The sequence below is a fragment of the Dreissena polymorpha genome, chromosome 12, assembly GCF_020536995.1.
Source record: "Dreissena polymorpha isolate Duluth1 chromosome 12, UMN_Dpol_1.0, whole genome shotgun sequence".
NCBI classification, from domain to species: Eukaryota; Metazoa; Mollusca; class Bivalvia; order Myida; family Dreissenidae; genus Dreissena; species Dreissena polymorpha.
The window spans coordinates 64,955,391-64,971,351 of NC_068366.1; the positions used below are offsets into that span (position 1 = coordinate 64,955,391).

The following is a 15,961-nucleotide window of genomic DNA, read 5'->3' on the forward strand; positions in this document are numbered from 1 at the left end:
AAAATGCCGGCTTATTTTCTTCCATTATGTATTTATTACCGAACATCCGATGACACCGGGGATTCTAATAAAATCTGAGAAATGAAGTTAAAAAGGCAACCAGTGTCGTCCCGTGAGTGAATAATTAATGTCAGAGGGGAATGCTTTACTATGTTTCGAATCAATTGTGTTGATATATTGGTCTTGTAATGAACGACCAAAACTAGTGTTCACGCATGTTTTGGTAAATTTAACATTCAACTGTGGTACCAACACGTCCGCTTAAGACTAAGAGACAAAAATAAAACGAAACTACAAAGAACGACTTTCAGACTTGACTCAAATTTAATGAGTTAACACAATATAAACATGTGTATTCATTGCACACTATAGCTATTGTGCGACTATTTTTTCCCAGGCTTTACGACATTTAAATAAATAATAATATAGAAGATATATTGGTTGCTTATAAAAAAAGAATTTTTAAAGCTAGAATGCAGTTTAATTATTATTTCAAATTTTAATCAACATGGGAGTTATACAGAAACACAGATACTCGTAATATTCAAATAAAACACTTCGACTGCAATTTGTTTGAAGAAAAGAAAATTATGTTACTTCTATTCTTATACTGAATTCATGTTCAACTCATATGAGGCAAAAAACTAAACAAATTAGGTTATTCATAGTTTTTATTGTTGTGTTTCTTTTCCAAAAAACATTCACAATCAAACAGCGTGTTGAACTAATTACAAAAAATAAGAGGAATAAAATGACTATTAATGATACATAGACGGTTTACTTAAAATCTAAGATCATGTATTTATATAAGATTGTAGAAGCTATACATTAAATAATAGTTATTTATATTGAAACAAGTATTACAACGTGCATGTTAAATAAAACACATAAATCATTTTTTCATACACAACACTGCAATGCGTACGGGTATGTTTCACAACTTCGTCGTAAACAATTTTTTTAAATGATCATAGACAATAGTGTAATATTATGTTGATTACAATGGTAACGCAGTTATCATTATTAATTAAAATATGCTAACGAGATTGCTTTGTATTTGAATTTACTAATTGCAAACCAATATATTCAAGCAATTTAACACCAATTTTGTACACATTAACACATGAGAAAATACGCATTATAATGAATAACAAATACATAAAAAACATGCTTCCTTTAAATATAAACTAAAGTAGTCGGAGCGATCGCAAAAATAGTTTCACTCAACACAATATTTGAGCCGCGTTCTGAGAAAACTGGGCTTAATGCATGTGCGTAAAGTGTCCTCCAAGATAAGCCTGTGCAGTCCGCACAGGCTAATCAGGCACGACAATTTACGCAAAAGTTGGAATTTTGCTATGAAGAGACTTTATTTTAACGAAAAATGTCATAAAAGCGTAAAGTATCGTCCCTGATTAGCCTGTGCGGACTTCGAACGCGGCTCAATTATATTCAACCCCGCGCTTGTAGCCTGTGTTTTCTGAAGTGATATTACGGAGTTGAGAGCAATCACACAAAGTAAATCCTTTTTTATTAAATGACTATAGAGTGATATGTTGAGCTAAAGGCAAAGAAAGTGTACGAATGTAGTAAATAAATTTAGACACGTAACAAGGATACGCATATAATAAAAATTATGTTAACACAACTTACATTGCTGTTATTATTGAAATCAAAGACAATAATGCATGATGAAAGAAAACGATATAAAGATACTATGATGATTAATATGTACACACAATTAAAATGATTACCAGACATACTAATTCGAAGACCTAATATTCAACATCTTGCTTATTACATATACTTCAAATGTTTAATATATAATACTGAATTTGCAGATATTACACATAATGCGCGTTTGTCTCTCTGAAACTCGCAGAAGACAGACTGGTTAAATCATACACCCAATGATGTGCCGTCATGACAACAACACTTAAGTTCAACCCCCGACCATCCTCGTAATTTTTTGGGTTGTGATAGTTACTAATATCGGTAAAAACGTTAGACTACCGATTGGCCCATTTGATCCATTTATCTTCTACAAACTACGGCATTCTTGTTGTACAATACGTCATGAAATTTTAAATATGTTATCTTTTGTTAATCATTTTTTGTAGTGCTATTGTTCGAAGTTGGACTAAGACCATAGTAAGATAAAACAGTGACTTCGAAATCGATTGCTTGATGTGTACAATAGTTTAACACTATCGGACCACTGCTGCATTTTTCTGCGAATATTGGCAGTATACATACACATATTTTGGTTTCTCTCAAAGCCTTTGTGCATCATTTACGTGTTTGTGGATAATTTATGTTACGGTTTTGGTGTCCGTGTATTTAGAGTTCGCTTATTTTTTGTCAGTAATATTGAATTTTAACAAACCTCATGTTGTAGTATAAGTAAAGTTGGTACATTGCCGATATTATCATAATATCCTACTGTATTCATACACATTGTAAAGCATCTTAAAAGACTATTTTATTTCGAAGAAATGGTTTTGTAAGGTTTGAATTTGTTTTAAAATCCATATCAGTAGCATTCCCATAAGCATACGCGCATGCGCAACCAGTTGTTCTGGTGAAGAGTTCTTGGAATTGTAGTTGTAGTACACGCTTTCGCTATATTGACCAGGCTGATCTGAAATATAAAAAAGGACTGTTTAAACACATACTATATTATGAAAAACGGTTGACCTAACTAGATTGCTTTGATGGTTAAAACCTTTTTGTTATGCTTTGCCCACCATATTTGCTTTCTACGATTTTTTTCTTAAATCCGAATTGTATGGACTAAATGATAGATAATACAATACACCTAGCTCTCCTAAATATTCCGTTTAAACCAGTTGATTATCGTGGCCGATTCTAAATTTAATATTGATACGGATGGTTGACGAGACCCATATGCTGGCACGTGCAATTCGATTGTAGCTCATCCACTCGATTGCCTAATGGTAACAATTTGAAACCAAATATCAATGGTTGTGTGTTTCTCTGCTCGATTGACTTTATTTGTATTATCTGTTCATATTTGATAGGTATTTGTATATGGCTTAAGAGTGTTGGGTCAAGATTATTCACATTGACGCATGCATTCATATGATAACCGTCTATCAATACATACTGTAAGAGTAGCATAACGAATCATTGAGCATGGGTTTCATTTACTTCGTAAGTTGCATTGCTATTAAATACATTTAACTAGAATTACAATAACAATTATCCATAGGAAAACATGCCAATATGTGTACAGCGGCACGAAAAAGGAAGTGACCAAAGTGTCCCTTCAATGAAGATAACCGTTGTACTCGTGTACCCACTGTTTAGATGATCAGTCAGATAAAGTTGCCATTCTCATTCAAAGAAACAAACACCAAAAGCTCAAAACAATACATGCAAAATAACATCACACACACACAAACAGCTTTTTCATTCAAACAATCAAACTAGCAAAGGGCAATTTGTTGCAATTACTTAATTGGCATAGAAGTGTATAACCCTTCACAATCGTTATATATAAAAACAACATGTAACATCACGTGAACATACCTTTTAACCTCATACAACCATGCTCACGCACATCAATCTCAAATGATTTTCGAATGGGAATCTAGACTGACCGCTATGACCAGTTGACCGCCTAACTAAGGTGGCCTCTAAGTCAGGATTACTATATATTTAAGACTTAAATTCATTTTATATAAACATTCAAAAAGATATATACACTTTTTTCGGGGGAAATAGCTCAGTCGAACCCATTTAGTAAATTTCATGTGCTACAAACAGCCTACTCTCATCTTATGTACCCTCACAGTGCAAGGACATGCCGCCGTTCATCTGTATAAGATACACCGAAGCGAATATATCCATCGTGTCCTTTCTACCGTCCGCCTTTTGTCCTAACGGACATTTGTCGAATTATGGTCAAATATTTATTAATGCCAGGTTAACTTTATCGTATTTTCGAATACAAGAGTAGTTTTAGGTTTGAAAATCCATCATAACGTGCAATTTCTGAAATCTAGTGTATACAAATTAACTTTCAGCACCACCATAACGTGTAATAATACGCTCGACGTATACATTCACTTATATCTAAAGCATACGATCTTACATAATTGTATTAACATAAACACACTACACTTACATTAGAGCATCATCTTTATAATACTGGACACGCGCATGTTGGATCCTCAAATTCGATCAGAACAAGACTACGTGAAATTGTAATTCAAATAAAAGGCCTTTGAAGTTACTGTTAAGTTTCCATATCAATACAATATATGCCACGAAATAATGCAATTACCGTCAAGCCATAAAGTAGCACCCTTTCTCCGAAGATATGCCCAATATCAGGTGTAGACTAAAAATGAAGGGCCTTGTCTTAATCTTTGTTGATGCTAAGCTCATGTATTTACATAATTCAATCTTATACAAAATGTCATCTATTGACATACCGTTCCCAGAATGGTAGTGAGGGGTGTTCACAAAGCTGCTGTCACGAGGGGGACTGACCGGTCGGACAGGCTGATGGGTCCTATAAGGAGGCGTGGTCACAGTAGGTTCAGTCACTTTGATATTTTCTGGAAGAACAGTGTAGTTATTAACTTAATATTTATAGATTTGTGTTTTCTTTATCTATAGTAGCTGTTTTATGAGTGATATTAATTGGTAAAAAAAAAGCAAATAGAGTAAAAATAACATGTAACGGTATACTGCTCTAAAAAGGCAATATAATTGTAGTATTCTTCTTCAAAAATACCAATCATTTTATCATTAAAGGGATCTTTTCACGCTTTGGTAAATTGACAAAATTGAAAAAAGTTGTTTCAGATTCGCAAATTTTCGTTTTAGTTATGATATTTGTGAGGAAATAATACTGAACATTTACCATGGTCTAATAGAGCCATTATATGCATCTTTTGACGATTTTAAAACCTAAAAATTATAAAGCGTTGCAACGCGAAACGATTGAATAATTTGGAGAGTTCTGTTTTTGTCGTTAAATTTTGTGAAACTACGAAGATTGCTTATATAAGGTATAAAATACGTTCAACATGTCTATACGGCGGAATAGCTCAGTAGGCTAAAGCGTTTTTACTTCAGGACTCTGGCAGGACTCCAGGGGTCACTGGTTCGAAACCTGGTCCGGGCAATGTTCTTTTCCTTTTTTAATTTTATTCTTGATTTTTTACTGGAGCTTTTACGTTCCAATGTTTACATTTATCGATATAAAGCATTTAATGAATAAGTTAAACAATGCCAAAATCTGTGAAAAGGCCCCTTTAAAGCGTAAATCAATGCTGAATTAGGGAAACTGCCTTTTACCATATAAAAACATAGTCTCACTATCCTGACCGAGCCTGTTGGACGCGTGACAAGTGTAGGATCCAAAATCCTCCTTAGTTATATCTATTATATTTAGAGACAGAGTCTTTTCGTGCTCGCCGTCATTATAAACGTTGGTAACGTATTTGTTGGTTTTGTGTAGCGGCAGATCCTGACGTTCGCGTGTCCAGTAGATGTTGGCGTGTGGGGAGGCCGCAACCCGACACTCTAAGAGAGTCTCCCGACCCACCGACTGACCAAGACGCTTGTTCGTAAGGCTCACTTCTGGCGGAACTGCAACAGCGACAATACCCCTCAACTTTAATTTAACCGTTTCCCATCATATATATGTACGCGAGTCATGTTTAAATGTCATGCTGTTTTATTCGGGTTTACTGAAGTTCAGTATATGTATCGACACATATATACTGATAATGATGACGACTAGTCAGGTTAGGTGTAGAGTACACATTATTAAAATATATCAATGCTTAACAGAGATAACATGTTTTCTTCGTCATGCATTAATAAATACATGAACAATACACGAAGAAAGTATATTACAATTATTTATTAATAATTATTATTAATTTCTTAAACGCAAGTAAAACGCATTAGAAGCATAGAATCGTGTAATTATTGTTTTGTTGTGTGGCTGCCGCCTACTGACACTTACATTCAACTGTAATGTGGAAGACCTTCGTAGCATTAGGAGGTACACCATTTTCAGCAATACATTCGTACCTCCCTCCGCAAAAACGTGATACATTTTTCAATCGTAAAGTCTCGCCCGGCAGAATTCGCCCCCCTGATAAATGAAACATTTCAATTCAGAAATAGTGTTAAATAATAGCACTGTGTAACTAAATGAAACATTAATTTAAAAGAAATAGGACAGGTGAGGCGTGTGCTCAAATAACATATAAGCAGTATCCAAACATATTTGTTTCGGCATTTTCTTTTTGTTTACACAACGATTTCGTCAATATTGTGTTGATGGAATATGAAAATATGTGCGAAATGTGGAAATTTGTGTTAATGCGTGAAAAAGTGAGATGAAGATGATAAAGTATTCTATAATGTGTATGAATATTGACTTATAAAATAATGTCCGTACTTATTAGAATTTGTTTATTATGGGCTATTTTTACCTGCAAAATAACCGTCTGTGTAGTCTTTTATTGGCTTGAATTGTTTGTACCAGGTGACCACCGGAATCGGGACGCCCGTGGCGTTGCACGTAAGATCAACCGTCTCCCCTTCCGGCAAAACAAAATTTGTCTCCCCATAATCTATAATCTCCGGTGCAACTTAAACAAAACGAGACGTCCTTTGAGTAAAGGCGGTGTACATATATAAGGCCCAGTAACTATACCTGTTAAACAAAAGTGTAAAACATTGTAGATGGTAACCTTATTGGTCTTTCTGGTGTATTGGTTGGTTCATTGGCGAGCAAAATTAGAATAGTGACGTGTTTAGTTATTTCAATTTCATGTTGAATAATTGTGTAGTCGTCCTTCAAACCCATAACGATATGACATAATGCATCGGAAATGTAAAACATCAGCATCGCAAACTATCAAATATCAACAAATGAAGGCTTGACTACTAGTAGGATAATGTACCTTGAACAACTTTAAACAACTATTTGTTTATTTTAGAATATTAAATGAGCAGTGCCGTGCGAAAATGGATCATATTTAAAAATGCGTCCAGGGTAGCTGCTGACCGCTTTTAATTTACGCAATATTTCGTGGTCCGATAAGCGGACAGGAAATCCCCTAAACAGACTACGCGGATGCGCTGTGCTGTCTTCAGTTACTTTGGCCGCATATGTCATTAGCCCATATTCGCTTCATGTAAATCATATGTAAATTGAATACATGATTCGTATGACAAACTTATTTTTGAATAGTCATTTATTGGCTATTTTGAAGCTGATATTAAAGAGAGTATGCACGATTTTGTCAAATATTTATGAATTTATATAAAATGTGTAAACAACTTATTATACATATTTTTCAATATAAATTTAAAAAAAAGCTAAGAAGATTATGTGTCGAAAAATGCGAAATAAGCCAAATATCTAATTCTGAAATCGAAAATGTTTGTACAGTCGAATTCGCCAGCATGTTTATCATGCATGTACGATGTGAATCTAAATTTACTTTTTCGGATCATTTTTATTTCCTGAAACGATATCTATTCATACGACACACGAACACTATCTCCGATCCTAATAAAAAGACGAATGCTTCGGTTATTGTAGCAAAATATTTACGAAATATCTTCGTCACAATCGGCTCGGGGCGCTAATTTTTCTTTGCTGCATTTTATGAAATTCGTCTTTAATGTAGAATTTTTCTTGCCTATGTTGTGTTATTGTAACATAATTTTATCAATATATTGTAATTTAACACTTATAAAAATCGAGCATATTCTATTTGCACATTTTTAATTCATTTCAATTTGAAAACATTTCTTCTTAAACGCACACATAAAAGTTCTATGAAATTCAGGAAATGCCAACATTCCAGAACCAACCAATTGTTAAACCAATCGTCATGGATACACAACTATTTCATTTTTTTTATAGGGTTTCTTTCTTGATTTCGGGGGAGGGGGGTATAGTAACGAAAACAATGTCATTCATTAGAGTACAAATATATGCAAAATGTTAATTGATTTAAGTTCTTATAATTTTAATTCCAAATCTCTTTCAACCCATCGAACCTTATAAATGCTAGACTTTTTTAATGGATTATTTAAATACCGTAACATGTAAACTTTCTCTAGAAAACCATGGAAAGGAGCATTATTTTAAATCTAAGACACATGTACATTAGCATAAACATGCCGTTAGCATCATGTGCATGGCGCCATTTTTTTACAGTACGTTTCACGCCATCTCTGCTAATGTTCGCGATTCCATTTTCATGACTGTGAAATTCAAGTGAATTTGCATGTATTAATAATTTTCAACCATGCTATATCGATATATTTTTGGTAAGTGTGACACATAAAAAAGATGTATTACATCGTTAAAATACTTTCAACATGTTATACGCACTACCGTTTTTTAGAAGATCGTTTATATAATTTGATGAATCATCACAGATGAATCAAACATCTCGTTATTTCATGCATGAAAAACAGCCGGGTTTTCAAGTAAATGGCTAATTTATTTCTTACCGTCGAATGTACTGAATACATGTTACAATAACTTGTCAATGCTTATGATTTCTTGACAGCGGTTGTTTTAATGGCAACATGACTATTGTAATGCATTATATTGTGGAGCTACTGAATAAAAACTGTGTAAAGTATGTTATGCCAGCAAGCTTACTAAATAAAGACCTATGAACATATACTAAAAACAAACGTTGTTACTTTAGCATTTTACACAGTGTCAACAAGACTCTGACCTAAGCGTTGGTATAGAACATTAAAGTTCATTTGATATTGACTTGTTTTTGGTATTCACTTTTAGCGAATATAAAGTAAACGTTGGTTGCGGAGATAAATGTTTCACTTATTTGGTCGTTGTTTATAGTTCAGTTATTTCTAAACTAATGTTCAATGTTTTTTTAATTGAAAATTGTTCATAAGAACAAACTGTTCAAGATACTATTTTATTGTAATCAGCCGTGCACTTTGCTGGAGAGTCGGGTAATGGTGTCAATTCAACCAACTTCTTTACCTCAGATTATTTCCAAAGATGTTAATCTGAATTACGTTATGTTTACTATTCAAACCACGAAAGCCAGTAAATGACTGGATGTTCATGTAATTTCTGATTGACTAGACGGTTATTTATGCTCTTGTTTTAATTAACGTCATCATAATATCATTACTATTTACGAGACTGAACGACCTTTTCATTTGGAAGCTAGGGTTAAATTTATATCTTTGTTTTTCATGTTGTGTTATTATTCATTATACTGTTACTATCGCTTACTTTTTATTTAATCAGAAAGGAACAATTCGTTATTTTGTTGTATTGTTGTTGTTGTTATATTTACCAATTTCATTTCATACGCAAACTATTAAAAGCACGTTATATTTTTAGCACACGTCCTGCAGTTTTTTTAATCCTTATTGAAATTATTACAATAATTTCAAATAATATGTAAAAATAATTTGCAGATTAATATCAAAATACTGTAATTTTTCCCCCTCTACTGTCGCCTAAAATCGCAAGGTTAATGTTTTCCTTCACAAAGTTTAACCATATTTCAGCCTTTAAAAAAATTGACAGTCTTCTGCAAGAAACAATACATATAGGATCTGGCACGAGTTGTCATATCATACCATATTTTATTAAACGAGTTCAGGAATTTTGTTAGTAAGCGAGCCTTTGGCGAGCTTACTAACGAATTTCCTGGACGAGTTTAATAAAATATGGTATGATATGACAACGAGTGTCAGATCTTTTTATCACATGCTTTTAAATGAGCAAATTAAATACATATTTACGCAAACATAATGATAAATCACGAATGTTGTTTACATTTTGTGACGTCATTTGACGCATTGCAGCAAAATAACAAAATGCGATTGGTCAATAAACGAAAACTAAGCCAATGAAAACGCTTTAAAATGCTGTATTACACATGTGTAATATAAAAATAATATGTAATGGTTGTATTACATGGGAATCAGGGTATAGCATGTGATACAATTATTTATTTGTTAAAACTATTTAAAGTAACGTACCCCATAAATAAATACATCAAAGGATGTTATCTCGAAATAAAATACGACGAGATTCACTTTGTAAAAATAAAACATAAAACTGAGTATACAAAAAAATAGCAAAAATGTTGGGAACATGTGTATTGGAATAAATGCATATATGAAACAAGTGGAACTACGATAATTTAATCAAAATCTCGTTCTTATCCACGTTTAAAGAGAATTATTAGCATATATTTTTTCTCAAATGTCATTAGATCTTAAATGTTCATAGACTTAACTTATTTTTATAGTAAGAAAAAAAGTTGAAAAAAAAATGACGTTTTTGGAATTCGAACCCGTGATGTCTTAATCTGTAAGCGGATGCTCCACGCAAACTTTTACCATTTAATGGGAAACATAATACATTGTATCTATAACAGATGGGGTAATCACATGAAAGTCAAGGTTGCAACGCAACGTGCATGCACAAACATTTATTTTTCGCCGCTTTAATCATTGCTTTTGTTTATTTTTAAATGACGCTCAGTTTTCAGCCATATCAGTTAAAAGGAGATTAGCTTATATTTCGTATTTAAATAGTCTTATACTTTCATAGTGACAATTTGCTGTAATTAGTTAATCCGGCTAAAAAAAAATACAGCGAGTAAAGTCGAGATATAGAGCGAATATTAATAGGAAGTAATAAAGGGTATAAAATGGCGAAAATATCTGCCTCGGCATAGACGTCGCCATCTTGACTATCAGGTGATTACCCCAATATGACTATTAAACGTTATAAGCTTTTGCTAATAATATAATAATTATGGTTTTACGAACGATATTTGTTTTATTTCTAAGAACGTTTTTTGACTCAAAATGGTCTTAGAAAATGGTGCTAGAGAAATTCTCAGAGGAAAATCTTCGAAAAAAAAGTTTCTAAATTAAAAATTGTAAGAATTAGAAAATGCAATGTAAATTATCTTATCTATTTCGTCAGCCAACATCTTACTACATCCAGGCATTTTTACCGCACTTTTAAACTCAACAAAAGGGGCCTTCTTTTTTATTTTTTATTACAATAACTGCCCAAACAAAAGATTAATGTATCTCAGATGATCCAGATACACTACGGTAACCCTTACATAATACAAGCACCTCCATTTCGGGAATACAGGAAAAATGTCCGCTACATGTTATGAACCTATAAATATTATCCAAACATATCAGATTTTACACCGCTGCATTAGACAGAAATCTGTCAAGCACTATCAACAGGCACGTGCTATTTTATTGGTCTTGGTTTTATATCAGCATTTTCATTTAGGTTAATGTAAGGTTATTTACTTTTGTGCGCGAAAAATCCATGTAAGAAGAAAATACAACATACAAAATGTGCACTGTTTGTGTTGTCATTATCGATGAATCAAAATTATCTTCTAAAAATAAATCGTGAGTGAAATACATTGAATGTGGATGGCGGAAAAATTCAAAGGGTTTAAAGTTGCTTAGTGTTCTCAACCTGTAACAATGGCATCGACGGATTTTAACTATGTGCTTTAGAACGCTTCATCATTTTTTTATTCAAATGTGTATATAAACTTTTAAAAGCCCATAAACTCTCAAAATCAACCAATATTTTGTACAATTTCGAAACATAAAGTTAAAACATCAAAGATCCTTATAGCAATAGCCAAAATTTCAACGCTAGATGTGGTCTGGTAACATAGATTTAACAAGATACAAAATGCTCTTTTTTCTGTATTGTGGGACAATATATTGAACACATGTTCGTGTACCATGTTACTGTTCGTGTGTTGTATGAATATATATCGTTTCAGGAAATTAAAATTGAATAAACTGTGTCACAGAAAATGAGCATTTTGTATCTCGTTAAATCTGTATTCCCATAACACATCTAGCGTTGAACGTTTGGCTATTGCTATATGGGACATGGATTTTTTATGGGTTAACTTTAACGAAATATTTTGCGAAATATTCGTTGATTTTGAGTGTTTATGTTACTTTGATACATTATAAATGCTTATTTGGAAAAGTTATCACAAACTGCTATCAACACATAACGTCATCTTTCCCGTTTAGTGGGCATGCTATCAAATGATTAATTTGATGTCATGTATCATGTATTTCCGGGTTGAATAACGCCTTTATGATTGGCTGAATCTAGTTTTAGAATGAAAATGAATTTTCTTCCGTTCAGGAATGTTGAATATCATGGTCGTAATGGTTTTGCTGCCGAAATATATCGACTATGATTACATTGTAATTAATGGAGTTTAGTGCATTATAAAGATAAATTGAAATATTTGTAGCCATATATGATTTCTGTAGAAAAGTATTTTCTCATATTTTAATCAAAAACGTAATGCTGCAGACGAAAGCGCTGGGAAATATGGATTTTTGTCAAATAAAATACATATAATTTTATTATTATTATTATTATAATAATTATTATTATTGTAATTGCCATTATTATCTTATTTTTCACTATTATTATTTATTTATAAATAAGTATTGTTATTATTAATGATGCATTTATTAATGATAATATTAGTAAAATTCAAAATATGATTATACATATTTAAGTTTATATTTGTTTAAATAACTTGGTTTATGTTAAATGCAATTGTAATTGCAAGAAAGCATGTTAAAACGATGCCATGATCATGTATAATCACAAGATTCCAATTACATATTGGACATATGTTGATACAGCCGTAATACGAATTGTCTTTCTTGTACAGAATATTATTTTTTCATAAACAAAGCTAAGTCGCTTGAAGACTATGTATTTATCCGTAATAGGTCAGTTCTTTTCTTATTATCTAATTTCATCTCTTGTTTAAATAGAAGATCTGAATTCATAGCGAAAGCTATAGATATAAATACATGCACAATATTTTTTCATGAATTTATATTATTGGCCGATGTCAGCGAATCGAAATCAACAGAAGCGCTGAAATAACTAATACCAAAATGAGCACCACCAATGTTTTAATCCACAACGGAGAAATCTGCATATGATAGAGTTCTTATACCGTTAAAGATCTTACGAGGTTTTAAAGTTTTTCAGCAGAGTGTACTCACTGGCAGAGATGTGTTCACATTTGATATGTGACTGGTTAACGCATGCCTCGCATTCAGTCCACATGTGAATTTTCGCTTGGACTGCTTAGAAAGGATTTGGTATGTTTCAAGTCATAGTAAATTTCGCAGCTGACATCGACATCAAAGCTAGGTACACGCTATTTACGAATTTGCTTAAAATGGTATATGTGTACGGAACAGTTAAATCCATAATTAAATATTATTGTATTTGGTGTTGTATATAGGATTCTTATCAAGTCGAAATTCACATGAAAACTGGGCTTAAAGGCCTGACATTTGGAATAAAGCTTCGCGAAACTGTTTGGGTATTTATCGTATCGTATTTAAAGTAGTTATGAATTAGGGCATTACGGTTTTGCGGCTTTAATAAATCAAACGTGTTTGCTCCGTTTAGATTGCAATGTATCTTTAGTACACATTGTTAAACAACTAAATCCGATCAATGAATTGCATTAAATGAAAGTGCATATTTAAAATGTTCGTGTTTGTCTTTTGATAAATTTAATGAGATGAGAGGTATAAACAATTTATTTTGTCAATTCAATATCATACATGCACCATTAAAGGCATTCGTACAATTCATATGAGTAGTTCGAATTGTTCAACCACGTCAATAGATGTACACTTGATAAACTTTGATTTTAAAACCTCTATCAAACTCAAAGAATTCTGAATTGTTAAATAATTCACAATGTAGAATATCTAAAGATCGTCAAAATTACTTAACTTGAAATCGTATACGCTTAATTTATTTTCCATTACCATATTGTCCCAGTGAAATCTGGATCGATTGGTGAATCATTACATGTAAAACAATGACTAAGCTACTATTGGGTTTACAACACATCATGTTACAGGGTAAATTATAGTATTGTGTATAAATACCACAGAACTGATAGGTAGTGTATTTGTTGGATGTAAAGTTTGTTTCTTTATCGGTGTCAAAAAATGGCACATACAGGATCGTGATATTAGTTCGCGAAAGTAAAAGTTGCTGAATAACGGCACTTATAATCAAACGTGATCTAGTGCCAAGTTAATGAGAAAATATATTTAATGAGATTTTTAATTGTCTCCATATATCAGTTAAGAACTATTTCTGGATTATTGCCACAGTTAAACGTGAAACGACATATAAGCATAACGTTATTTTGCTCAGCAAAGTACATCGAGTCAAATTTGAAATAAAAGAAACCATTTTTACCAAATTTAAGAACATATAAGAGTTTGTATTTGTTCATGTCCATATGTATGTTATGCAGCAATTGAAAACAATAATTGTACCGTATGACAAATATATTTATATAAATCACCACTATATAGTCTTCATAACGATCATCGTTATCGTTATCATAACAATAAGTAGCCATGAGATGCTCACCATAAGCCACGGATCAACGCCCATTTAAAGTAAATTTAAATGTACAAAAATTAATGCCACCGACGATTTTATTAGACACGTCATATTCTCTTTATGCATGAAAAACGATTTTGTGATAGACATTACATGTTCCAAAATGAAACAAAATTTGATTCTGAATACAGAATATCGAAATTTAATCTTCGGAAAAGCATGAGAAGCTCCGGAACACCACATTCAGCAAACACCCATTCTCGCACGACGCATCTCATATCATAACGAGATTTCAGGGGCCTTATATACACCTTATGAACAAAGGACAAAACAAATTCACAAACACCATACACGATCATTAATGTAACCGTATGCAGAAATCCCGCATTTTTTGTGTACTTAATAACACAGCAATTATTTCTTAAGCACGTACTTAAAAAGATATAAGTCAGATCTAAAAAATACTTATCACTTATATGTTTTTCAATATTAATCAATTTTCATGTTAAACGTATCATGACATATCATACAAATTGCAGCTGTGTTCAACACGAAACATTTACGTTTTTCTTTGATATCCTAAACAACTGTTTAATTAACTCCTACTTACAATTACAAACAAGAGATGTGTTTGTCAGAGACACAATGCCCCCTAATGCGCCGCTTTGATTTTATTTTTTTTGACCTTTGACATTGAAGGATGACCTTGACCTTTCACATCTCAGAATGTGCAGCTCCATGAGATACACATGCATGCCAAATATCAAGTTATCAAGTTACTATGTTCAATATTTCAAAAGTTATTGCAAAACTTTACTGTAAGGTTAAAGTTTTGGGACAGAATGACAGAGTGACAGAATGACGGAATGACACACAGGCAGACAGGCCAAAAACAATATACCCCCGATCATTCGATCCGGGGGCATAAAAAGCATCACTTCTGCACAAAAGTTTTAGAAACGTTATGCATCTGTAATATTAGGGAAACATGAATCATTCTTTAATATTAGGGAAACGGCTGTAGTTTTAATACCTCTTGAAGAATGATGGAGATTAATTAAGTTCACATGTGACATTGAGACGCCGACTTATGTATGAACGATTTGGAGACGATCAGAAGGGCAGGTTGGTAAGAATGATTGTTTGTGTCCTTAAAGACAAATTTGTTGTCAATAGTTCAACTGTTTGCCATATAAAGCTGATGGTTAAATTGCAGCAAGCCTGTTATAAACTTACACAATTTCTGGATTACACGCTTGAAACCGATCTGATTGATAATATCTTGAAAGCAAATTTATTGCAAATATAACGTTTATATCATATCATAAACTTCTTCACGTTGGTGTCTGCTTCGGGTAGAAGTCTGGAGCCAATAAATGTTATTACCATTTTCCCCACGAGTGTGGACGTTTCACGCAGACTTATTATTAGTAAAATATTAAAACTTTTATGAAAGAACGAGCGAACATTTTG

At 32.6% G+C, this 15,961-nt stretch overlaps 1 protein-coding gene across 1 annotated transcript in view; it reads right to left on the reverse strand.

Moving 5' to 3' along the window:
• Nucleotides 1-724: 724 nt before the first annotated feature.
• Nucleotides 725-15,961, reverse strand: part of LOC127852681 (limbic system-associated membrane protein-like) — a 28,112-nt gene continuing 12,875 nt past the window's right edge. Inside the window, exons 3-6 of the mRNA XM_052386631.1 lie at nt 6,483-6,641; nt 5,332-5,625; nt 4,461-4,586; nt 725-2,641 (exon numbers count right to left, since the gene is read on the reverse strand). Coding sequence (XP_052242591.1) covers nt 2,478-2,641; nt 4,461-4,586; nt 5,332-5,625; nt 6,483-6,641 — 743 coding nt within the window. The 3' untranslated portion in view covers nt 725-2,477. The remainder of the gene's footprint in view (nt 2,642-4,460; nt 4,587-5,331; nt 5,626-6,482; nt 6,642-15,961) is intronic.